General features: G+C 39.7%; 2 protein-coding genes across 6 annotated transcripts; both read right to left on the reverse strand.

Moving 5' to 3' along the window:
- Window positions 1–365: 365 nt before the first annotated feature.
- Window positions 366–16,800, reverse strand: GTF3C3 (general transcription factor IIIC subunit 3). 4 transcript variants are annotated; one of them, XM_053982734.1, is made up of 20 exons: window positions 16,662–16,797; window positions 15,596–15,698; window positions 14,316–14,524; window positions 13,817–13,940; window positions 13,122–13,313; window positions 12,686–12,851; window positions 12,018–12,165; window positions 10,908–10,980; window positions 9,824–9,910; window positions 8,703–8,806; window positions 7,937–8,108; window positions 7,292–7,494; window positions 6,613–6,714; window positions 5,580–5,715; window positions 4,697–4,934; window positions 4,139–4,329; window positions 3,389–3,513; window positions 2,028–2,180; window positions 988–1,114; window positions 366–897 (listed from the first exon to the last, which is right to left on the reverse strand). In XM_053982734.1, the coding sequence occupies exons 1-19, from the start codon at window positions 16,758–16,760 to the stop codon at window positions 992–994; spliced, it is 2,748 nt and encodes a 915-aa protein (XP_053838709.1). In that variant the 5' UTR covers window positions 16,761–16,797; the 3' UTR covers window positions 366–897; window positions 988–991. The 4 variants fall into 4 exon arrangements, with proteins under 4 accessions (XP_053838709.1, XP_053838710.1, XP_053838708.1 ...); XM_053982735.1 differs by having other exon boundaries at window positions 366–1,114; window positions 9,824–9,904; XM_053982733.1 differs by having other exon boundaries at window positions 366–1,114.
- Window positions 16,801–17,360: 560 nt separating this feature from the next.
- On the reverse strand, window positions 17,361–19,893 carry C7H2orf66 (chromosome 7 C2orf66 homolog). 2 transcript variants are annotated; one of them, XM_053982078.1, is made up of 3 exons: window positions 19,493–19,893; window positions 18,439–18,630; window positions 17,361–17,443 (listed from the first exon to the last, which is right to left on the reverse strand). In XM_053982078.1, the coding sequence occupies exons 1-2, from the start codon at window positions 19,613–19,615 to the stop codon at window positions 18,457–18,459; spliced, it is 297 nt and encodes a 98-aa protein (XP_053838053.1). In that variant the 5' UTR covers window positions 19,616–19,893; the 3' UTR covers window positions 17,361–17,443; window positions 18,439–18,456. The 2 variants fall into 2 exon arrangements, with proteins under 2 accessions (XP_053838053.1, XP_053838052.1); XM_053982077.1 differs by having other exon boundaries at window positions 18,429–18,630; window positions 19,493–19,891.
- Window positions 19,894–25,755: the final 5,862 nt, after the last annotated feature.

The following is a 25,755-nucleotide window of genomic DNA, read 5'->3' on the forward strand; positions in this document are numbered from 1 at the left end:
TTTGATGTTATGCCACGCATCACCTTACCTTCATAAGAATTAGTGTAATTTCTTCAACCTATCCTACTGTGGAACAACAGACTGGAGAAAAGAGTAGTTACAGCAGAAGACCTACGTCATGATATGCTGAAGATGATTACAGCATGGATAGTTTTCAATCAAGATCAGCTCATGTTCATCGTGTCCTACTCTTCTATGTGGTGTCAGTCCAACCTGGCTTCAGGACAAGCGGTGTTGCACTCTGACCTGCTTCAGTAGAGGTGCTCACCGTTAAATTGTGCTGCTTAAAATTAGGTGTGTGCCATATGGCTTTACGTTTGTCCTATGCAGTACGATATACGTTAGCTGAGAATAATTAAACATCATTAACCTCAGCATTTTTATTAACAAGTTCAGAGAAAGAACAAAAGTTACACTGATTTCAGTAAAACAAAGATCAATCCCCTTCAAATACAAAAACTGCTAGGAATATGAACTCCTAGAAAACTCTGAATATTTTATAGATCTTGAAATACTGAATTCCTCATCCTCTAGGATGGTTCCACATTATTGTAACTTAATGCTGCACATTAAAATACTCTCATCACCAGTGAGTATGGCTTCTTCAGCAACCTCAATGGTAATTAGTTGAAATACTGCACACTGTGCATGTTCCCCTGCCAAAAGCCCTCAGCAAATCACACTGGGCCTTGGTTTTCACTGGTTGATTCTATATACAAGACAAAATATATTTAGAGAGCAGTGCACCAAAGGAGAAGAGCTAAAAGCAGCCACTTGTGAGCACATCAGGGGTGTGCTCAGGATGGCCAGTTCCCATCCACACGTGATACAGTGCCAATGGCAGAAGCAGAAGAAGTCCACAAAGCCACAGAGACAGCACCAGCCAAGTCTCTGACCCTGCAGAAAAAGTTGTACTTCAAACCAACTTCCCCAGCACTGCATAATGCAAAGGTCAATGCAAAGGGTATCAATTCCACCTGCACCAACCTCATCACACAACTGCATAGGTATACAGCATCTTCTGAGCCATTCTGGTATTCCCACTGCTCTGGTAAATGAGTGACAAGTTAAAGGCAGTATCTCTTCTCAAGTCTGTTTGATCTGTTTCTATTCCCTGTGAAAATAATGATTAAAAAAAACTATCAATACAGAAAAATAGTATAAAACAGAAACATGAGTAGCCATTACAGTGGAATCAAATGACATTCATAGCCAGTAAAGGCTTTCAGTTGTATGGAAACAGGACAAGTATTCCTTGTGCTCTCCCTCTTTAAGGAGTTTCCACATCATGTTGTTAATCACCAAAGTTATAAAATTTCACACTCAAAACATTAGCTCTAAGTTAAATAGCCAGCTTATAACTAGCAAAGTACTACCTTAATTGTCTTTGTATGCTAAGTATTTGCTTCTCCAACCAGAACGTGAATATTGCTTGCATCTTTTACAGCATCACAGACTGCTGCTCTCAGCTCCCAGGGCTGTCTAACACCTCAGCTCTTACTTTACCAACACTGCCCGCTTTCTAAGCACCCTTGCAATGTTTCTACCTACCCATTCCACAGACCAGACTTGTGAATGTATGACACGTCACTTAGGATCCAATACAGATCAATTAGAATTAAACTACGGCTCAGATGCAATTAGGCATTCCTAACACTGGTCCATCTTGCTCCAGCATGCTGTTTTATAGCATGGGTGAGTATACAGAACTTCCAGTTATAATTCATTGCATGTAATATATAGAAAGGTCAGCTGCTTAAACAGGAAAAGTTGTTTAGCAATCCTTTTTGCTGCTACTTCAGCCTATGAGTAAATCCTTCACAATCCATACATCTTTGGACTTAACACATGCTTAAATACATTATCAGGTGACAATCAGATTTGGGCTTCCAATGACAAGGAATTAAAATAGAAATTGAAGGAGGCACAACTACAGAGATTTTATGTACCTATTTTAACTATGACTAAGGAATTCTTCACATTTTCCTAACTTTATTCTCTGTCCATAACTTACAAAGTTACAGTACCTCTAAGGTGAGGGGAGGAAGTTCAAGTGCTCTTTGGTAATAGTGGATTGCCAGGTGCAGCAATCCCAGCTGGTGCAGGCCACGGCCTAGGTTGTAGAAGGACTCCTGGCATGGTCCACGCAGGTCCAAGTAGCGGTGAAGGAAGGAGAATCCCTGTAAGAGAAATTGAGCACACAACTTTTTCCTCCCCTCCTGTGCATTTTATTTTGTTACCATTTTGCAGTGTGATGATTCTGTTGTAAACAGAGGACCTTCTTTCTAGAGACCATGTCGGTAATCCAAGAAGGTACTTCCTTCAATATGAGGAATTAGTTCACACACAAGCAGCTCATGATCATAATTTAGGTCACCAGTAAGTCACTGTGGTTGAATTACTAATTAACTACCATAGCAGCAAGAAATTATGTAAAATCACTGAGTATAGTAAGCAGGAAATGAGGAGAGAGCAGGGAAATGTATTGCCAGGGGGTAAGATAAATAGGACATTGTTCAAGAATGTATAAAAGGAGAACAAGGCAGTCCCTGTAAAAAAGCCAGGCTGGTTAAAGAAGAAAAGTGGATAAAAATATTAAAATTAGGTCAAAGTTTGCAAGTTCAAAACGTCTTCAAGTTGGACACTGTCATAACTGGTTTTGTGTTACAATAGTTGGGGACCTGTAGCTTTTGTCAAGATCAGTGAAAGCTAGAGTCTTCCAGCAATTTCAGAAGTCACAAGAGCTCAGGATCCTCACCATATTGTGCTGACTGAGCTCAGCAGCTACAGGAATTAAAAGGTATTTCAAGTTAATGAAAATACTTGGTGTAAAGTAGAGGAAATTACTTTCAATATTCTGTTTGAAACTACTCAGTCCATGGTTTGTAACTGGATCTTGCAGATGAAAAGAAAAATGCGAATAATGAAGCTGAAAATTTGAAGGTAGCTAAACTGGAGCTCACAAGATCTTTACCAAGAGTGTGTAGAGGCACCTAAAAAGGGAAAAGGAAGACAGGGGAAAAACCGCTTTCCAAGTCTGTACAATTTGCCTCAAGAATGCAGTTGATGAGACAAGTCTACGAAGGGCCAAAAAAAATTTGAAAGGAAACTCAGATTACAACCACCAAGAAATTAGTAATATTTTCACAAATAGCTGGCAGCTGTTAACATCAAGTCAGTAACAAGCTACCTTTAGCCATAAAGAGAGAGATTCAGATGGTGTAACTATAGTTCAAAAGCACAGTCATCTGTGCTCATGTTTTGCACTTTCCTCTTTAGAAATGCCATCTTAATTATAAAATATTATTTAAACAGAGTGTGTTGTAGCCATAACCATCTGCAAGATGCAAAGCCAGGAAACACTGTGGGTAACAAGAATCACACTCACCTGTACCAGAAGAGCATGCCTTTTCAGCACATATTTCTGAGAGGCCATGTGGATGAAAGTCAGTCCAATACAAAGACTGTACAAAGGCTCATCTGGGTTTGCACGGAAGGCTTGCACATACTGACCTAAAAGCAAATAAATGAATCAAGATGTTGGTTGTAAAAAGCATTCCTTAAGAAGCTATGAGCAAAAAAGAAAATATTTGAATTAGAAGTGTGAACTAAGAAAAGAAACAGTTATACCAATATACCTACATCAAAACACACAGGAAAAAACAGGGAAGAAAACTCTGTATTTTCGGCACCCACTGGATTCTGAAGGAAGAATGATGTGATGTAAAAATGGAAGCAGAAAATCAGATGCAGAAGGCAAACATGGTCCTTGCTGGGATTTAAATGTGACATTTGGAGGACTTGACTGAAAGCAGCAGGTTTACTTTGAAGGCCTGCTTAAAGCATGCAACCAGCTGTATTTGCTGTTTAAATTGGGCTAGTTCTGTCATTATTATCATCATTAGCCTCCAATTATCTTTGCAAGTTAGTTATATTTTCAATGTGTGCTAAACTTGAAACGTGACAGCTTAATTTTTATTAGCCAAACCCTTCAGCAATGCTCTGATTTGTGTACAGAATAATTAAAGCACCAGACTAGCATTGTGAACCTATAATTTTCTGATGAAAAAAAAATCTTTTCCTTTTTATAAACTTTCACTTGTTCTATTTGTTGATATTAGAACATGAAAGATATTACCAAGAGCATGCTTGAAACTGCCAGACACGAAGGCATTGTGCCCATTGAGGACACACAGCACGTGATTGTCAGGATTTTTCAGCATCAGGCGGAGACAAAAGCGATGGTGACGGACATCCTGAGACTGCATAGTGACTTGATTGAAGATGTTCCACAGCTGGGGCTTATTGACATTTTCCATGACCATGATTCTACAGAATGAAAAGTGTGCAAGAAATTAGTAAATGCTATGTAGTATATACTGTATCTTCAATAAAATCTCAGCAGTTCAGGGAAGATAACAAAGAAGAGAAACTCAAAGAGAAGGTCAGTGACTGAGGCAAAGATGAGAATAAAAACCAGAATCAATGGTTCTGGGCAAATCAACCAACCTAGTGCATTGTGCATTTTTGGAATCTGAGGCTATTGGAAAGCACCTTCAGTCACAGCAGCCTGCTCTTATTTAGCCAAGGCTGGAAAGCATCAGCCTGCCTACTTCAGCAGTATCATCAGCAGTATGACTACAGCCTCAGTGGAGGCAATTACAGCACAGACTGCTCTGCCTTCTCAGTAGCCCACCTGATATAGTTGTAAGCTTTTCTGAAGTTCTTGTCCAGAATTGCAGCAGAGAGCCCAAAGTACTCCAACTCCTTGCGCTTTTGTCTATCCTCATAGAATGAGTAATACTCCAGTGAGGAATCCACAAGTAGCTCTGCCTCCTTGTACCGGGAGAGGTCACACAAGGCATATATAGCCTTCAGGAGGAGGTTCCACCAGTCATCTTTTGTCAGAACGCTTGTGAGAACAGCAAAAATTGCTAAAAGTATTGGAGCCGGAAAGTTGACAAAAATTAGAACAAGAAAGATAATTTTTTACAAAATAGATGCATACACCAAACTGATATTTTCAAAGACGTTGTAGCACTAACTAATATGAAGTATTTATTTTTTCTCAGTTTAAGGGCAGTTCATAAAACACCAGCAAAAAACACTCTCAAAGTGGGAACAAAGAGCAAACAATACACCCAGTTCAAGCTGTAAACATACTACATGAATGCAATGAAGTTCCTCTCCCTAATTTATCAAGCAGTGCTTAAGAGCATGTGGTCTGACTCAACCAAGCCTGGGCCAGCTAAATAAAATCACTTTTACAATGTATTTGTATTACATTCTAGATTTGCATCTATGATATTTCCCCTGAGGTGAATGCTGGCCCTTAAGATCTCTAGAGGCCCTTCTCAATCTGAATTATTCTGTAATCTTACTATCCTTCTCTGAATGGGGACTGTTCACTTAAGATATATTATCTTCAGTTTTGCTGCCTTCTTTGCCCTAGAAATAAAGTAATGCTAACGTGAACTGCATGGATTTAGCATGCAAAATAGGAACATTTTTATTATTTTTCAGAACTACAGAGTTCACCTTGTTGGTTTGTTTTTAATAAACAATCTGTGATTTGTTACCTTTTGCATCGCAATTTGCTGTCTCTTGGTCATCATTGTCAGAAATTTTATCCCTTGACACCTTAATAAGATAAAGGTGTCTCTCTCCAGATTTGGAACTAGATATCAAACACACCTGAGCTCTGCTCATTGCTACCTAGAAACAAATTTAAGGGCAGCATTTCAGATTACAGTGTAACATCCTATGACAAAGGCAGCTTTATGGCCAATCCATCTGGCTCACCTTGCATCCCAAAACAGTCTGACACCACCATACAGCAAGGTCATCAGAGAGAACATTCCCAACAGGAATATCATCTCTGCATTGTCTCATGCTCTGTTCAAACTAGGCTAAGCAAAAGCAATATACAAATTCTTCAAGCTACTTAAAAAGACTTCTCCTGGGATTGGAACATCCCTGGGTTAATTGAAATCAAGACTCTTTGCATAGAAGCATAAGAAGCACAATGCCTTTCTCTATCAGTTTCAGAAGTTTGTGCATAGTCAGCTCTCCAATCAGTATAATACAACAGTCAAGGTGTTGAGCAGATGGATAAAATGGAGGTCTAAATATTCCCTTAACTCACTCCCTATTTATAAATAAACAAAAATTAATTATCACAAAACTGCCACCACTGTATTTACTGGCTAAACAAATTCTTATTTTGCCCTTTAATCACAAGAAAATAATAAATAAATCCAAAAGAAAATCGTTGAAATAGAAGCCAGTATCAACACCTCAAAAAAGCTCTGTGCTCAATGTTAAAAAGGCAAGAAGCAGCTTTAGAATTCAGAGGGTTGTAAGCACACTGAGAACAGGGAGTTGAAGTCACTGTATCAATAATTACACACACAGACACTCCTCTGTTCTGAGCACTACAGGCAGGGACACCAGTATGGCAGGCTACCTGCAAGATTACTGCCTAACAAAATTATGAAACCACTCACATAATAAAAGCTCACACAGCTTTCCTCCTGAGTTCATTTGTTGGTTGTCTTGACCCAAGTCACAGCTGCCCAATTTCTTACAGTGCAACTGGAGAGACTGGCTTACCTTCAGCAGCATTGCCAGCATTGTGAGCAACGTGTCAATGTAACCATACATTTTGCCTTGGGAATACAACAGCGTCGAGCGATGCAGGAGTAGCTTTAATTCCTGGACAACAGTGAACACTATTATTCAACCTCTTACACAGAGAGAGTTTATAAAACAAACAATTTTGACGTGGTACAGTACTAATAGGATTGTAAAAGCTTCCAGAAAGCTGTAAGAATCTGCAACAGTAGGTAAGCTGTCCCTGAACTGCTCTCAGGAGTTACTGTTCCAAATTCTCCCATTTCAGAGACATCTGGTATGACTCTTACCTATGGTGAGGGTGCTTCTAGAGAAGGGATTCAGAACCTCTGCTTAAAATCAACAGAGGCCAAACCGTGTAGCTCACATGTAGTAACTGCTGATCAACTTGATGTAGAGTCACAACTGGCTCTCAGTGGCCAAAAGCTTGTGCATTGCACAGAAGTTATCAGTGGGACTGGGGAAATGCTGAGAGAATGGTCAGGGAGAAAGTCAGGAGGATGTGTCCCAGACGCTGTAATGGATCAGTCACTGTGCTCTGCAAGCTCCCCATGGGGAGATAAGTCTGAATCCCTGGTTCTATGCAGACTTCTTGGACTAGTAGCACAGGTTGGCAGAATAATACATCCTAAATGGAAGCGCAGAACACTTTACCCACCTGCTGTGCAGCATTAGCATCCTGAGCCAGCGTATCTGGGTCATACATTGGTTCCAGAGCCTCCAGAGCTTTCTCAGGCCGGCCCAGCTGCTGCTGAAGAGTTGAAAGTGAAATTCTTGCATCAAGATGCAATGGAGCAAGATCAACAACTTTGGCATAGCTCTCTGCAGCACGCTCCATGTGTCCCAAAGCCTTCAAGCACTCTAAAAATACCATAAGCAACACAAGACACTTCAGTGGCAGAAAAAGAACATTTCAAAGTTTGCAAATAAATTAACATACCTTCTTAGTAAAATCACCTGAAACATGTATTTTTAAGTGATAATATTGAGATATATGCACTGATGCATCCACAGTTTCACTTCAAACATCAGCAGGTGACACAGGATGAAATGCAGAATAGATGCTGCTTCATTTACATGAACATAAAGTACTTTTAGCTGATGTAAATTTCAGTGTACATGAAGAACAAAAAAAAAAAAGCTTGACAGAGTTGTCATGATAAGCTTCATTCTGCAAATACCAATTCTCATTCAACCAGTCAATCTAAAATTTCTGTGGTCTTGGATAAAGGTCCCTGTAAATGCTAAGCATTGTATTATCATCTCTCAGCCCCCCATGTTCAGCAGTCCCGCCTCTTCTCACCCGCGTGCCGAAGCCACACAACAGCCAGGTTGTATCGCTCTGAACAGACAAGGGAACTCAGGAGAGGCAGGGCTGAGTTGTATTCTCCAACATCCAGAAAAGCCTCTGCGACATCCAAATACAAGTCACCCATATCTTCTGGATTTTGTTCCACCAGAGTAGTCAAAAGAGGCTTTAAGAAAAACCACACAAACACTTAAAGCACAAATAATCAATTTCTTTAAGGCATGCTTATTGGAAGCTTGCATTTTTATCCTATGATTTCTATTCTATTTGCATTCTGAACTATACTTCCTTTAATTAAATGTTAGTTTAGAAGTGAAAAATAAAAGATATGAAATTCAGCATTCCTGAAGAAGCCCCATTTTTCTATTCTAGATGTTTCAAATGTCCAGTGGGTGAAAGTGTCCATCAGTGAGGAGTATCCTTTTTGAAAGAACAGTCTTCAGATTTAGTATGGTTTTAAAACAAAGTGAAAACATGTTCCATAGTGTTCACAGCTTTGCAATATGGTCCTGGGCCTGTCACAGCACACAGGATGTGACTTACTGTGCTTTAGTAATACTTACACTGGCATAATTTCTAAGGGCAAAGATATTATTTCTGCTATTACAGGCCTGTGAGGTTTTTCTCCTGGAGTGGGAGAGAGGCAAAAAGAACCTCCACAGCTCCCTCAACAACCTCAGTCTATGAAAACAGGAACAATTACTCACTTTTGTGATTTCTTAGAACATTACCCCCGCCTTGTGAGTTGGTTTCCACTTACACTGAGTGGCTCCAGGATATTCAAGTGAATCAAACACACCATCAGCTTGACCGTGATGTCTATGGGAACACCCTCAGGTATGCAGCAGCTGACCTTCTCCACAGCTGTGATAAGATAAAGAATTTCCTTCTGAACTCAGAGGCTTTAAGAAGCACTTCTCAAACACCACATCCCCTCCAGGCCATGCTCAGGAACTGAGAAAATATTCTTATCAGCTCTAGCAAGTGTTTGTCTACCTTTCTTTTTCTCCTCCTTTATCTTTTCCAAGAGTTGGAGCAACGTCTTCCTACTGTCTCAGAGACTAATAATTCTATGTGAGGTACCAAGTGCTGTCAGTCTGCATCGACTCCAACAGCAGGATTCCACAGCAGGTGCTTAGATCCTTTGCCTACTTAAGAGGTACTTGCTCAATAAAGCTTTCCTTTAACAATTTATGCACCTGTACCCCCCCTCCTTTTTTTTTTTTAAGGAAATGCCCTGTATCAAGGTCCTCGTTCTTGCTAAGTGAAGTCCTGTGTAGCAGGCACTGCCTGAACACACTGTTAAACAGAGTTAACTAGAGAACTTCACACAACAGGTAGGCCGAATGCAACCTGATCAGAATGCAAACATGAGGCACAGTGACCCATGACAATACCAGCAAATGAGAGGTCACACAGTAAAATTCCATTATCATAGGTGCTTCACATACAGTCATGACACCTTCTTAACTTCTGGTTAAGTTCTCCTTCACTTCAGTGCTTACACCAGATATTGAGTGCTAAAACCTGACAAAACTGTGATTTCCAACCGAAGGTTTCCCTTTTACCTCCTACATCCACATCCCTTTACATCAAATCATAACATGCAGACTAATTCATCATTCTCTGAACACTGCAATACCCAGCACAAAGGTAACTATTCCCCTAATGATATATTTTACAAAATTGACAACTGTCTGTCTGGTTTAGAGGGAAGTTCTGAGTAAGGGAAAGAAGAAAAGTACATAAGAATCCTTTTCTGGATGAAGCCTTGTTTCTGTGCTGTTAGAAATCTCCAGCTGTTATATGATTGCAAGCTGGTTCCTAAACGTATGATCAGTTCATAGACTTGTCTGAAATTAAAAAAAAAAAATTTCTTACCTGGAGCACTGGATTCAGCAACTGAATGACTCTGGTTGTCAGTTACTGCCTCCTGGCTTTCCTGAGTTTCTACTGCTGCACCTGTATCTTTTTTAAAAGATTATCAGATTAACCAGTAGTTACTTTGCCTTTGAATCTATAATTGATTGGCAGCTTACTCTGAAAAGCGGATTGAGTTTCTCTTGTTTTGGTTTGGGGCTTTTTTATGTTGCATTGTTTTGTTTTTTAAGGACAGCAGAGTAGGAAGCAGTTATAAAAGTTAAAAATGTTACAAAGGAACAGAGAGTGGAGAACCCAGTTCTGTTTTAGAAGCCTTCTCTCAACACAGGAGGTACCTTGGAAACATTGTGTTCTAATTTCCAGACTCATTATAGTTTTGTTTCTTAGCAATTATCTGCTGAAAGTCTCCATCAGGACAGTTGTTCATAAATCAACAGGTATTTTTACCTGGTCAATCAGAGCAAAAAGCCAACAGACATATTTTATATCTGTATTGGGCTTGGATCAGATTGCTGAGACAACCACTTTAATCACAAAACAGACTGCCTCCTTACGGAGTTGGTGTGCTGTGTCCATTCTACAGCCTAAATAAACATTTTCAGATGAAATGACTTTGATAAAGCAGGTTTCTCAAAGACAACCTACTTCATTAAATTATAAGCTAGTATGCCTAGATTTCAGTTAGGTGGTTAATAACAGATGCAGGATGTATAAAGAACATTACTCTTACATCAGAGGTTTATATTCTTGAGCCAGTTGCCACTAAGCTGTTCATCTTTTTTTTAGAAGTTATTTAGCTGATCTGATGTAAACACAGAGGAATGTTTAGAACTTTAAAAGCCCTCCAGTTGCCTGGAGAGCAGTCCTTGTCTTCAATGAGTCAGCAGGGCTATGGGGACACCAGAGTAACTTCTTACAGCAGGCTGAGGTCATGCCATGTAACTCACTAAGAGCACCCACAGATTTCAATAGAGAAAAGCCTGTCAACAGTGCAGCAAAATATACCCAGGAGTTGAAAAGGTAAAGAAAAGATGTCATATCCCATGAACAGCAGGGTCACAGTAGCCACTTGACAGCTACTTACCCTTTTTCTCCTCAGTTGCACTGCTTTCTGGTACTTTTTTTTCAAGTACAATTCCTGTAAAATCTGTAATAACCTAAAACAGAAAAGTAACTTGGATAATTTCAAAGATTTAAAGCATAAGTGGAACAACCAGCCTATGTGGCAGTTTTAGACATCACAGAAGTTATCAGAGGTAAAGCTGCATTCATCTACCTAAGCAGAACCTTCAAAAAGAAGCAGGGAAATGGCTCAGTGACTACAGTTCTGCTGTATTAATAAATCCAGTAGCTAAATGCTGTGTACATAAAATTGATTGACTGATGTTTAAGGAGAGAAGAAGTACAAAAAGGGATTAGAGGAGTTGTTTGCAGGCTCATGACACTATGGTCTGACAGAGAGAGTGCTGAATAAAATCTAAAGAAAGGGAAAAAAACCCAAAGTAATTTAATATCAACAAATAAGAATGTTCAAAAGAAAAGTCCCAATTTACAGTGTCTTTTCAATCAGTCTTGGAAAGTATGGCAATGACCAAATACCAACATCTTCCCTCTCAAAGCCAGACCAAATCAAGTTGGAAATATGCCTCAAAAGTGAGAGTTAACAAATTTGGACCAGATAAGCAATATTCTCTAATTCCCGATGCCTTTGAGTTAAGATGTATTGTCTTTCTGGAATATATGCTTAATGCTTAATGCATAAATTATTAGTTGCAACACAAGTCTGCCAAAAATCACAACAATCTGCATTTGAACCATCAGAGCATTCAGTGTCATGATTTTAACCTTCCACTCAGAGAACGACCTGCTGGTATTATTCACAAAACCAGCCTGAAGGTCTTCTCTGGCTACTAAGATTATGGTCACTACAGAGAAGGAGGGGAAGGATCCCAAAATTTTAAACCTCAAACAACATACAAATCTATCATCCCTCAATTAATTCAATCCAACCATTAATTTAAATGCTAATTACTACAGAACTAATAGCAAGCAGTCTGTTCTGATTAGCTCTATTTTTACAGAAGCAGGACTCCATTTTAGCACTGCAGAAACATAAATTATGAACATAAAGCATCCACTCTGGCAGGCAAAGAGGTGCTGAAAATGACACCCAAGTGTACTGAACTGTCCATACCGCCAGAGCTTTGTCGTACTGTTTGGAGGAGATGTACAGTTCAGCTGCAATGTTAACATCCTCCATGGACACAAGGCTCTGGTGCTTGCTAAAGGCCTCTTCCACTATCTCAATAGCAGAGGTCACATCATTGGCTTCGTAGTAACTCCTAAAAAATACAGATATGAGATATCAGGTAATTCACATAACTGACAATATATACCTTGAACCGAAGCGAAAGGATTTTCATATTTCTCTGATTTTTGCTTATTAGCGAAGATTTTCACTAGCAAGTGGATGTTATAAAAGACAGTGAGAAAGGGGGTGTTTTTCCTTTCCTTACAACTGTTGAAAACTTTTACGTATTTCAAATAATTAACCATTTTTTTCTCCCCTGTTTGTAAGGACATTACTGGAGTTTTCATCACAGCCTCCCCCATTGGAGTCAGGCAACAATCACGTACCACATTAACCTGCTTTAAGAAACCTTCACTAATAACATTGTTATAATACACATCCTTATATTTTTTGGTACATTTCCCAAACGTAAAGATCAAAAGACCTTAAACTGTTTTGAAAGAGACAGTAACAGCTTTCCACAAGAAAGAAGTACACAGGCAAAAACTACTGTGTGAGAGCTACACACTTTAACCACAAGGCTCCCGTGGGCTAAGCAAATCCCAGCTCACTTGGCCATGTCTCGGGCCAGCTGCATGAAGCGCTCCCCGTCGGAGGGAGCCAGGAGGTTCAGGATGCGCCGGTAGCCATCCATGGCCATCTTCTGCTCCCCCAGCTGCTCGTACAGGCTGGACCTCTCCCACAGGTAGCGCACGTTGGTCGGGTCGTACTTCAGAGCTACAGGAAGAAGCAGCAGCATAGCAGGAGTTTAGGAAAAGGCAGCAGTGGATGTCACATTCATTTCCTTGATTCATGTTAATGATATGCACAGGGTTTTTGCAAGGACATCCTGTATTACAGATTCATTAATCTTTTATCAAAGTCCAGGCAGAGGTATCAGAATCTTAGCACCCTGAACCAAACTAAACTAGAAAGGAGAAGAAAACAAAATTATTGCCATTAGCAACTACCATTAATTTTAAATTATTAAAATGTTTGCTACACTACCTTTTGTGTAGCAGAAAACAGCCTGTTTAATATTGTCCTGCTCCAGTGACATTTCTGCCAGTCTAACCCACTCCTCAGTATTGCTAGGATTTAAGTGAGCTGCAATCAGTCCAAACTGCAGTGATTTCTCCATATCACCCTGGTCTTCATAGATCATGGCAAGAGTGGAAAATGGCTCATGAGCAAGAGGAGCTGTGAAAAAACAAAAAAGAATTACTAAGATTTATTGTCTAAAATCCACACTGGAAACAAATAACTTGCCTTTCTCAAAGAACAGGTATCAGAATTATATGAAACATGTGCTGTTTAAATTCAGGAAAAACTTGCAGACAAGTTTCTGATTCCTGTCTGTAAATTATTAAACAGCCTGACTGAATCTAACAACATCCATTTATGGTATTATTCTACACTGCAAGGCATGCTGATGCTTATACCTTGCATCTACAAAGACAGTAAAAACAAACTGTGTAAAGCTAAGCCAAGGCCTGGGCCTCTGCAGAATTGGGGTGCTAGTTTCTTTTTATAAGCAAAAAAATAAAGGAAGTGCACCACATATTATTAATTCTAGTCCTTATACCCTGACTTTGCTTGTAGAGTTTATTTTCATCTTCAGTGAAGCCAGACTGAATCCTGCTCCTGCACATGGAAACTTCACCCCATCCGTAAAGCCCAAAGGTTTGCCCATTCTCCCATACCTTGTCGAATGATCTCCATGCACATCAGAATGGCCTCCTCACGCTCTCCTCGAGCAAATCTGATGTTGGCCTCTCCCATCAGACCCCTCAAGGCACGGGGAAGTTTGCTGCGAGGTCTTTTCTCCTAAATGGAAAAGGGATCCTGTTGCTGCCCAAGGTTGACTTGTGCCCAAATTCACGAGACATCCTGCTCTACTTAACACCAAGTTATTTAAGTACCAGCAATAATAAATGACCAACTAAAAGACTTGCTAATGTTCATAGCTTTCTGACACTGGGAAAACTGATTTCATGATTTCTGAAAGCTTTCAAACAGTAAACTACAGTGCTTTTATAATAAACAAAGACAGCATAACAAACATCAGCATAAGCAGGATTATCCTACTTGGAACAATTTTCAGGCAAATTTCTCAGTAAGCAGCTAAAAGTCACACAAAGTGGCATTTGTGCACTATGGTCAGGAGACACATGGAAGTTATATGAAAGTTTAAATACTTGCTTTCATCATTTTCTTGGTCTCTCGATTAAGAACCATCTCCAAAACAAAAACATCTCCAGCTGTAGGCTGCTCTGTAGTTTCTTCTTCCTCCTCCTCTTCTTCTTCTTCTTCTTCTTCCTCCTCCTCTTCATCCTCCTCCTCTTCATTTTCCCCAAGCATGGATGCAAAGACCCGATGGACAGATTTACTGACCCCATCTGCTGTTTCTCCTGGTTGAGAAAGAAGTACAATAGGTTTATGATACAAGGAAGAGGACCTGTTCTTCCCTGGACAAGTGCAGAGAAAACAGCAGCCCACTTGAAGCAACTATTCTGTAAGAGTGCTGCCTGCAGAAATGCAGAAAAACTATTGACAGCCTCTTTGTTTTAAAGCTCTGCATTATTCATCACCAATGCTTGGTATGGCCCAGCCTGTAACATCTTTTGGATATCTGAAATGAAAGCAGGAAGGAACACAGAGAACGAAGCCACAGTTTTATCAATGTTTTTCTCAATCGAGAAGAATATGAAGCAGTTTTCAAGCACTGAGCTGCCTGGCTGCAATAACCTTCTGAAGAGGCTGTAAGTGAGCAGAGAATTCTACTATGCAACAATCCAGCAACCAATTTTTCAAAGTAATTGAAAACAAGATCTTGTAACCATTCCATCCATGACAACAACTATCTTTTAACATGTGAAAATACAAAATCCATGTTATTTGCATTTCTCTGGAAAAAGAACGGAATTCTTTAAAGTAAGAAAACTATGCTAAGTACTCTGAATAAATATGCTTAAGGCATATAATTTTTAAGAATTTCCCATTTTTTAATTTACAACTCTCATTATGAAGTGAACCCAGGGTTATAACTGACCACAGATCTATATGCAAAACTCCAAATATGTAGGGTTCAAAGGGTTGAGCTGGGGGATTGGACACTGAAGATGTGATTAAAAAATAACCACCACAGTATCAAGTTGGGACTGAAAAACAAATCTATCACATATTGCCTATATAGGAGAGGGACTTGGGGACCACACCTGGGTTTATGGTTATTTTTTTCAACTGGGATATATTTGATTATTTTGATTCTGACTTGGATATTAAGCATCTAAACACAAGACTTTTCTTCCCCTGCCCCCATCTGAAAAAAACTTAATTATTAATTTAATTTCTCTTTTATTTCAGTCCCTTCAGACACCAGAAGGGGAAAAATGGAGCCAGGTTTTTATGAAGTTAGTTATTGAAGAGCAAATACTTCCAGTGCCTTTTTAAAGAGGAACAATTATGTTAGAAACACCAACCATCAGTTTCATCCTGACTTTGGGATTTCCCAGATGCTTTTCTGGATGAAGATGGAGCCTCTACATCTTCCTCATTTTCCTCAGCAGATGCATTTTCACCATCCTACACACACCAAAAAACAAATTGTTACCTTCACAGTATTACCCATTTTTATTTCCCCCATGTATTTCCAGTTACCATTTGGCTTTCCAGCCTTTGCACTGCCAGTGAAACAGGTGGGATAAGCACTGCATTTTTAAGTGAATAAAACCCAGCATTACTTGCTTTCAAGACATTTATATTTTTATCAATGTGAGGAGACCCTGATGGTGATTGTTCACACCACAAAGAAACCAGTCCATTGCTTATTGGGCATTACAGCGAGGTGGGGTTGACTGTATTAGAAAGAAAAAGTTCTGTGTGACAAATCCTTCCAGAAGCCTGTCAATACCAAAGCAGCACTCATTAATCCGGTAAGAATGCTGCCCTAGGCTAACACTTATCCTTCCACGACAGCTGAGTTCTGCTGAATCTGCTCTCTGAAGACCAAGAAATGCAGAAATTCAGTAGCACGTCGACACAAATATAGCAAAGTTAAAAAGAACTGCAACACTCCGACATATCACGCGTGTTTTCTTTTAATCACACCGCCTACATAGCGTCGGACACAAAACTCTGTCTCGCTATATTTACTGCTGCCGGGAAGTGAAACGAGGAGCCGCACTGGCTCTCTCCCTCGGCTGCTGCTGGGGGAGCTGCACAGCATAGTCTGGGTGAGCCGATAGCCAAACGAGCTCCCTGCCCCGACCCACAGCACCCACTGCCCGGGGCGGGCGGTGCTGCCCCAGCGCTGCCGGGCCGGCGCCTCCGCCCCCAGCGGCGGGAGCGCAGCGCTCCCCGCACAGCCCGCCCGCGCCGCCGCCACCGCACCGCGACCTTCTGCTGATCGGCACACAGACACCGCAAGGCCGGAGCGGGAGCGGAGCGTGAGCCCCTCCACATGCAGAGCAGCGGGCCGCGCCCGGCCAGGGGCTGTCAGGAGGGTGGCGGCCCGGGCCGAGGGGCGGCCGAGCGGGGCACACTCACCTTCTCGCGGCTCTTGCGCTCCTCGCGGCGCTGCTCGAACTCCTCGAAGGAGATCTTCCCCTCCAGGTACTCGATCAGCTCCGGGCTGAAGCCCGACATGGCTCCGCTACGGCCCGGGGAACCCTGTGAGGGAGGCACCGCGTCCCTCCCGCTATGGCGCCCGCCGCAGCCGCGCCCGCCGCGCGAGTTCCGGGCGGCGGCTGCGGCGCTGAGGGCCCGTGAGGGCAGGCCGGGGGCGAGGGGCGGGCACCGAGCGCAGGGCCCGGGCACGGCGGCCTCTGCTGCCCCGGCAGCTTCACCACCGAGGGGCTTTAACTCCGTACACGGAGGGATGGTGCCGTTCTGACCGGGGCCGGGTCAGAAATGGGCGTGCGGGGCCGGGTGGGGCACAAGCAGCCAGAGGCCACCAAGAAAGGGCTTGTACCCAAAGAGGATCCGAAAGCTTGTCACAGAACACCTTGGGACAGCTCGTGCTAAGGAACGGAAAGGGAGCATTTATTCCCCAGCTTTGAACAAAGACACTCGGCAGCAGTTAAATGCACGCTCTTGCACTCCTCATTTATTCACGCTTAAGCACAATTCTGCTCACAGACTGCAGTAGCCGAAGAGCACGCATTTGTCAAGAGACAGATTAATGCTCATTGCAGCAGGACACCGGATTCCATCGGCAGAAACGGTGACAGTGAAGAAACTTTGGAATTGTCAGGTAACAGTTAAAAAGTCAAAGCAGTCAAATTTTTCTATGAAGGCTTCCACTTGGCATGGAGTTCTGAAGTTAATGCCTAAAAAAGACAAAAAAAAAAAAATACAAATAGTGAGACATACAGAAATATCCATATGCAACCAAGGTATGATCCAAACCAAGACAAGAAAACACTGGCTGAACCTCTGTTCCCACAAAACAGTTCTGAACACAGACAAGAACTGCCATGACTATTCTGAATCATGCAGGACAAAACTTCCACCAGTCATTTTCTCACTGCTGCTGTGACTTATGGTAGAGCATCCCTTCTGAATTCCCTTTTCATTTTTTTCATGCACAAAATACACATTCTGTGGTGCTTCTGTTTTTCCTGATATAATAACTCAGCAAAAAGAGAATTTAGTATTAAAATTAGAATGCAATCTTTATTATGGTTCATAATAATAAGAATAAAACTTTGATTTTGATTATAAACAGACAAGGTCTTAAGCAGGCCAAGAACAGGACAGAGCTGGACATCCTAAGCTGAATATTGATTACAAATTAAGCACTTTAAGATACTGAATAAATCACCAAAATGCTTTGATTTAAATCTTATTGAAATTGAAAGCTATTTGTAAACCAGAAGAAAACAATATTTACTGTGAATGTAAAAGATAATGTATGCTTTATTAGTGCAATAACTTATGTCTAAATTAATTTTCTTAATACACGTATATATATCACAAGAACCATTAATCTCAATTTGTAATCTTACTCAATTCCTTCCATAAAACCTGCATCCCCTATTATCTGTACATTTTCAGAATTCTCCTCCATATGACGGAGGGGAGAAAAAAGAGAAAACAAAAAAAATCAGGGTCTATATAGATCTGCACAAGCACCATGTGTTATTTTATCTAAGTAATAATGACTTCATAAATCTCAGCCTCGAGAATTTTAAACCCCACTTCAGGCAAGGGTTAAGGTACTACATTTTTAATTCCTTCTGAGAAAGAAGTTCCTTTTATACTTCAATCAGAATCTTTCTTGGTTACACATAACAACATTACAGGACAAGGCACCTTCTTTTACCTTCATCAGCAGAATCTTTCAGCCTTTGAAATAGTTCTGAAAGGATTTTTTCTTTTCTTCATAATCTGCAAATGCAGAAGCAATAGGATCTGAGTAGAGCCTTGGTCCTTCATTGTTCACAGTGAAAGTAGCTGGGAACTTTCTGAGATCGAGACCCCTGCCCGAGAAGTAAGCCTGGAGCGTTCTGAAAAACTGAACAGACCATGGATGTGAAAATAAGTAGTGTATGACCCATGGAGATTAATTATTTCTACTGACACAACTTAGATGTAGTATTTATTCTTCTGTGGGATGAAATCCTCTGTTCTGATCATTACCTGATACAGTGTAGGTAACCTAATTCAGACATGCCCACTCCATCCATGGCTTGTGCATCTGATGTCAGAAGAGCAGCAACTGTGTCCTGCTCATTTGTGCTCCCCACTGAACCACAGGGGCTGTGAGATAACTGCACCCCAGGGCCAAAGCCCTGCTGAGAGCAAACAGGACACTTCTGTAAACATTTCGGTCAGAATCAGCAACAACGGGCAAATTATTTGAACTGTCCCTTACAATCACTTTCAAGGAGAAATAAAAGCTTCTTAAAACACTGAGGAAATATTACAGGAAAACAAAAAATTTCCATTACAAATTCTTTTTAAGATTATGTAAATGTTCTCTGAGTGGCATTTTCATAGCTGTCAGATGCAGACTTATTTGTACTTCCATGAGATGAAACAACATGCAATCAGAGCACACATTTGAAAGAAACACGGTAATCATTCCTCTTCTGTTTCATAAAACAAGTGGCTGTATAATCAAAATAATTTCTTAAAAACGAAAGCTGCTGGATATATAAGCATGTTTTATGCACTACTGTGCCCTGAGAATGTCTCTTCAGTTAAGGGGTACATCTTGACTGAGAAATGGTTATTGACCATACAAAGTGCACAGCTCCTAATTTTACATCTAATGGGCCCCTCTTGCCTTTAAATTTAGATGATAAGGAGTCTCTTCATGGAAAACAAAAAAACCACGCAGAACTTCAGCTCTCTTTCTTGAAACATTTCCTTACCAGGTCTCTGTTTCTGGGGTTATCAAGAGGCTTCCATTTATCTTCTGGTTGGAAAGGAGCACCCTTTGCCAATCCTCTCACAGCCAATAATACATACAGACCCAGGAGCAGCACTTTCCACATGCTGGAGATGAACAGACTGTCTGTAAGAAGGGCAAACAGAAATACTCCTTAAATCCTACAGAGCTGTCCCTGGGAACACACAAATCATGTGAATCCAAGGAAAGTCTGCCCACCACAGATTACATCCATGTGCTATCAACTCTTTGTTTTCATAGTACTAAGGTACTTGGAAGAACAAATTAATCTAAACAAGTGTTTCCCATAACAAAGCTATTTCTAGACACTGGACTCTCTTCTGAGGGACCAGTAGAACGTTCAACACAACATATTACATTTGTAATTTTACATTTATTACATAAAGCCATTTTCAGTGGCTAATACAGCACCAGAACTCTATGTGCTCCAAGGAGAATGCAAAAATATGGTTTAAGATCCAGAGAGCTCAGTTTTTAAAACTGCATTAAATTTTACTACATAAAATAATAAGTGCAATGGTATTTAATACAGTCTGGTCTAACATACTAGAGATCCATTTCACAACTTGACTCAGGGGGAGAAAAGGAATTCTCCCTCTCACATTCTTTAAAATAGAGCTTACCAGGGAATTTGACTTTGGCTTGCCCCTTCTTAGTTGGTCTCCTCGTAATCTGTGAACAACCTGATCTCTGCACTTATATTTCTAGTAGAATGTAGGTGGGTGTCAATGACGTTAGCAGGAGTTCAAAAATACAGTAATGATTCCATTTCCAACCATGACATAAAGACCCTTGAGAATTTCATCCTTGATACTCTTCAGACCTGTTGCTATCGAACAGTGCAGTACAAATTCCTCCCAAGCTATATTGCAGAAAATTGGTAATAGGCATACAGGAAGTTTAAAACAATTCCCAGGAGAAATGGCACAGCTTTATCAAAATATTATTTTTAGTTAAAAGTAATTAGCCATATCTCTAGAATGGTGACTAATGGTTTTCAAGTAAATGAAATATGGATCACTCTCTTGATGCTGGAAAAAGAGAGGGAAAAGTAAGGTCTGCTTAATATCCAAAATCTTAACATTTTAATGGAAGCATTGCTTTCCTTCCCTGATTTTATCAGCAGTTAATATCCTCCTGTCACACTACAAACTAAGACAAAGGCTGCAAGGAGGACTCTGCTAATTTACCTTGGCCTTAGTGCATAGCATTCTTCATATCAAAGCTGCTCATATTTTTTTTATTATTTCACTGCACTCTTCTCTCTGCTATGTAGATGATACATGATTTAGTATCACATAAAATATATCCCTCAATAGACATGTTAAAATTAAAAATATTTGACCATCACCTTACTCCAGAGTGTAGATGTTTAAGTCTGACTAGAAGCTTTACATTTTTCTTTGGTTTAAATTTTCAAAGTAAAATAAAAACTGGCCACCACCCTTCCAGGAAGGTGAAGTTGTGGACATCCAAACATCATTAGCAACACAGTAAACAAAATCCTAGCAGTGTTATTTTCATAACTACAGTAGTATGTAAAAAAATCAAGATAATTTATCCAGCTTGTTTATTATTCTGCATATTTGGATTTAAAAAAAAATCATACACACAAAAAAGAAAATCCATCAAGCCCCATCAATTATGTTTCATAACACTCAACTTCCAGATAGTGAACTCATCAAGAACAGAGCAGTAGCACCAGAATAACTTGAAAAAGGCAGGTCCCAGTATAAGAGAACTGCCTTTCTTGGTCTTCTAGGTAGATATTTATTTCAGCTAGAAGTAGAAATATGCTCCTGTAGAGAAAATGACAGAAAGGGGAAAGGCAAGACTTACAGTTTGGGATTAGATTTTAGTTCCTTCTTTAGCTTTGGAAAGAGGACAAGATAAAAAAAAAGCCAGAAGAGCTGGCAGTTTTCTTCTACCTCTTTCCTCCCCCCCAATTAGTTTATTGCTTTGATTTATTTACAAAGAACTGGGGATATGCAGTATATTCAGCTAGTAAAACATACTGAAGCCATCTGCAAATAAGAAACAAGCTTTATTAGCAGAGGAACTCAGGCAATTTGGGTGACTGATGAAGCATGCAGATATGCAAGAGACTCAATTAGCATATATTTTCTGTGAGCTGTCTAAAAGAAAATCCCTTACACGCATTTGTATTGTTGCTTCCTGTGAGCTGAAGCTCTGAGAAACTGTTGAGCTAAAAAGTCTGTTTAGACCTAGAGCTCATTTTAATGTGTGGGTTGGTCTTTTTCTAGTAATTTCAATTCTTTCCTTCTGGGAAAGTCAAATATAAGCAGAACACATTCATATTAAAATACTATTAGTATACTTACACTGACTGAATTGAATTGCATCCTCACTTTTGAGGACACTAGATAAGTTTAACAAATGCTGTCAAAGCCAGATGTCAGGGTGCTGCCTTTTTAATGCACCCAAAGTTAAGCGTTAGGTCTTCTTGATAAACATCTTCAATAAATCAAATGTTTTCAAAGTGTCTGTACTAATTATATAGCCTTTCTGGCACAAGAAGTAATGTTCATGTATGTTTGAATTAAATGGCTGTGAAGATGAAAATGCTGATAGCATTGCTTGCTCAGTTCCATGCAATTCACCTCTAAAATACAGTAATATAAAATATACTAGTTTAGCTGAGAACAAGTTTTATACATATGATGCTCTATATAAACTGTATTATTCAGCAAACACTATGATTTTATTGCATTTCCCATTCATGAAGCCTAAGGTGCTGGAGTTAAGATGCTGAGCCAAGCTTCATCCTATCTATCAAACTCTCTTTATTGCATTGAGGTGTGAAAGAAGCACCTGTTAAAGTACTGCTCCAACCACAAGGCTTTTTATTTACTACTTTTATTTTCTGCTTAGAATCCCAAGTATTACAAGTCAGGAGGAAAAGCACCAAACTGCTCCACACGAGTACCTGAGCCAAGACTAAAGGCAAACGTTGCTCACAACACTCATCAGCGTGTTTGTACAACAGCAGTAACACAACATTCCACAGAGCAGCACTGCCAAGTGGCACTTCTTGTGAATTACAACCATCTGTACCAATGCAAGCACGTTGGAATACCATACAAAAATATACAGAAGCGTTTCTTTAGCAGGGGATTTGCTATACAATGTACTTAAAGTCATGCACACTTGTGTAAAAAAAAAGACAAAAAAAATTGAAGTACACTCTGCAGCTAGGGAAACCACCAAACAAAATAGAACATCCCAGAGTAGCTCCCAATCAAGTTGCCCTCAACTACAACAAAAAAGTATCTAAATGCAGTTTTTAAAGGCTATGAGATTTCATCTTTCAGCAATTACAACATCATCTGAAAATACCTCTTCTCCAAGGTTTTCTCAGCATCTCACAAGACAAGGACTTTGCCGAAGTTTATGATACATGACATGATCTGTAAGAACTTAGTTATAAACATTTTTGTAAGCACAATAATTTGCTATAGCATTATTCAAACATTTATAGATAAGATCCTGCCAGCATCTCTGAAAACCAGTAAATATTAAGAGCGAGTTCATGTACAACATCAGATTTATGGTAGCTACATAAAAACTGAAAACAGAGGAAGAGTTAAAAACTTCTAAGACAGACTGCTTGAGAAATGATAAGATTCCCCCCAAAATTACATATGTTTTCTTCAAAGTTTTAAGTCCTTTTACAACCAACAAATCCTTCCCCACTAATCACCCAAAGCAGGTATTTTGGCCAACATTATTCTGTCTATGTGCTTGAAAAAACAACTAAAAGGTCAGTGAGGAATCAAGTTACACTTTCTCTCGAGTTATCATCATACATAAAGGCCTTAAAGGTAATTCTACCTTCTCAAGGGTTTCAATACTAGAATTCCAGTGGCTAGAAAATCACCAATGGCCAGGAGTGCTGAAATATCACCACAAAATAAAAAGTGAGGTGACTGGAATGAGTTTAAGCAGCAGGGAAGACACAAAGACTGTGTGTTCCATGTTGTGCTCAGCAGCAGCAGCACTGTGGCACCCAGACTGAAGCTGGAGCCCAGTGAAAGGAAATTTTTTACAACTTTGCTATGTACTGCTTCCAAGCAGCTCTGTGATCAGCTGATGGGCAGTTGTTTGTGTGCATGTCTAAACACCTCCACTACAACAAGCTCTGAGACAGCATCACTTTCTAAGGTTCAGTGCTATGTGGTGTTAATATGGGAGGGGGGGGAAGTCAGAATTTGGGGGGGTTTGTTCAAAACACACAAAGAATCCTCTAGAGACAAATAAGAAAAGCCAGCAGTGGCTTTTCCTGAGCTCTTTGTATTAAAAATACACGTAAGAAATCCTTCTACTATACTAAACCAAGAGTTTAAGATCTTAAGTAGTTCTAGTTTTCTTTAATGAGTTAGGATAAAAAAAGTGTAATTTTTTTTTTCCTCAAAAAAAGGGAATCTACATGTGAATTTTCAGGCATTTACATGTGAATATTTTTCCTAAAAAGTAAAATTTACTATTCAAAGCTTCTGGAGCCTTAACACGAACAATCAACCCTGCCTCTGCCTGGTTTTCTTCTCACACTGGTGAAGATTTTGCTATTTAATGGCTTAAATACAGTATTTTGCTTAAACTAAAATTCAGAGGATTTCTTTTTTTGAGGTCTAAAGAGCAAAATGTTTAAAAATAATTTGACACACAGGCTTCAAAGCTGAGACAGATATCTGCAACTAGTTTTCCTTCCTTATTTTTCTTTTGGTCACAACAGAAAGGCTTGAAAAATTCAGGTCAGCTAAAGCTTTCTGACTTTGGTTGGTGCGATTCCAAACAAAAAATATGCTGTATTTGTCATAAATCTTAATTTCTCTAAGTGTAAAATGGGGTCAAAATAATTTAAAGCATTTTTCCCCAAAATCAAGTTTCAGTATGATCCACACAAATATTTTTGGTCAACTTCAAAAATCAAATATAAGGCTATGGAAGTCCACAGGCTACAGTTAGAGTGTATTCATTTACTGGTTTAAGGCACAATATGTATATACTTTTTTTTTTTTCTTCTCTAGAAAGCTACAATTTTAAAGTCACAGTGAGGAATTTCAGTTTTGGTCTGGCACTCTAATTATATGTGTCCTGTCCACTACCTGTAGACTTTTGTAAAGTATTCCAGCTGTCAGGTGCTGCAGTCTCAAATCCCGTTTCCAAAATCAGAGTGGAGTAGGTGGAAAATACTGAAGCCTGAATTGATCCTAAAATAGTGCACTTAGCCTTTTGTAAAAATAAACATCAACACACTTGCACATTTGATACTTAGACATACCCTGAAATTATTTAAGTTGGAGGGGAAAAATAGTCTTGGCTGGTATTTCAACAAACAGAACGAGTCTACAGGACACAGCTGCTGCACTTCCTCCCAGGTCAGTCCTGGTTCCCACTGTTGTGGGAACATCCTGCTTGGCACTGCAAACCAGAGAGAGCTGCTTGTGCAAGGAGGACCTGCAATGATGTGCCACAAATAACAAATATGATGATGTTCACCACTCCGGGTTTTTAGAGACAAAGTCAGCTCTGACACCACACAGTCCTACAGAATCCAGAGCACAAGCTGCCAATAACTGTAGAGAGGCAATGCTTACAAGGTTTGTTTATGACAGCATGAATAGCAAAATCTGTCTACATTTAAGAATGCAGAAAGAAACTTTAAATCTTAAGAAAATAAAGTCAAAATATCACAGCTCAGGTTTTCATCCTACAAGGCAATAAGCATATAACTGAGGCAGTTATGTGCTTGGACACCTGAAAAATTGAGGGCTGGGCAGATTTGCTTAAGAGCGAGCTATGGAATTTTCTCTCTAAATGCTTAAAATTCATTTTTAAAAGCAGCAGTGTCTATTAATAAGACGAAGTGTATACTTTTTTACTTGAGTTTGAGGATAGATGAGCTGATTAAAAGCTTTGAACACATTCTCCCATAAATAAAAATATACATCAGAAAGTATAGTCCTTACAAAAGGTTTTCAAATTTTTTAAGACTTTATGGATTCTAATATTCTAGTTTCAAGTTCTGGCTCTAAAAAAAAATGTAGAAATTGTACTTTAAAATAAAAAATGGGCTAGTTTTGAATTGTCCTTCATTGTCACACATTTCGTAGAGGCTATACAACAGCTGTATGTAGCTTTGGTGACCAAAGTATGTCTCCCCTAAAGCAACAGTGATGAAAATTTTATTTTTTACAGTGCTAA

Source organism: Vidua macroura, chromosome 7, assembly GCF_024509145.1.
Source record: "Vidua macroura isolate BioBank_ID:100142 chromosome 7, ASM2450914v1, whole genome shotgun sequence".
Lineage (NCBI taxonomy): Eukaryota > Metazoa > Chordata > Aves > Passeriformes > Viduidae > Vidua > Vidua macroura.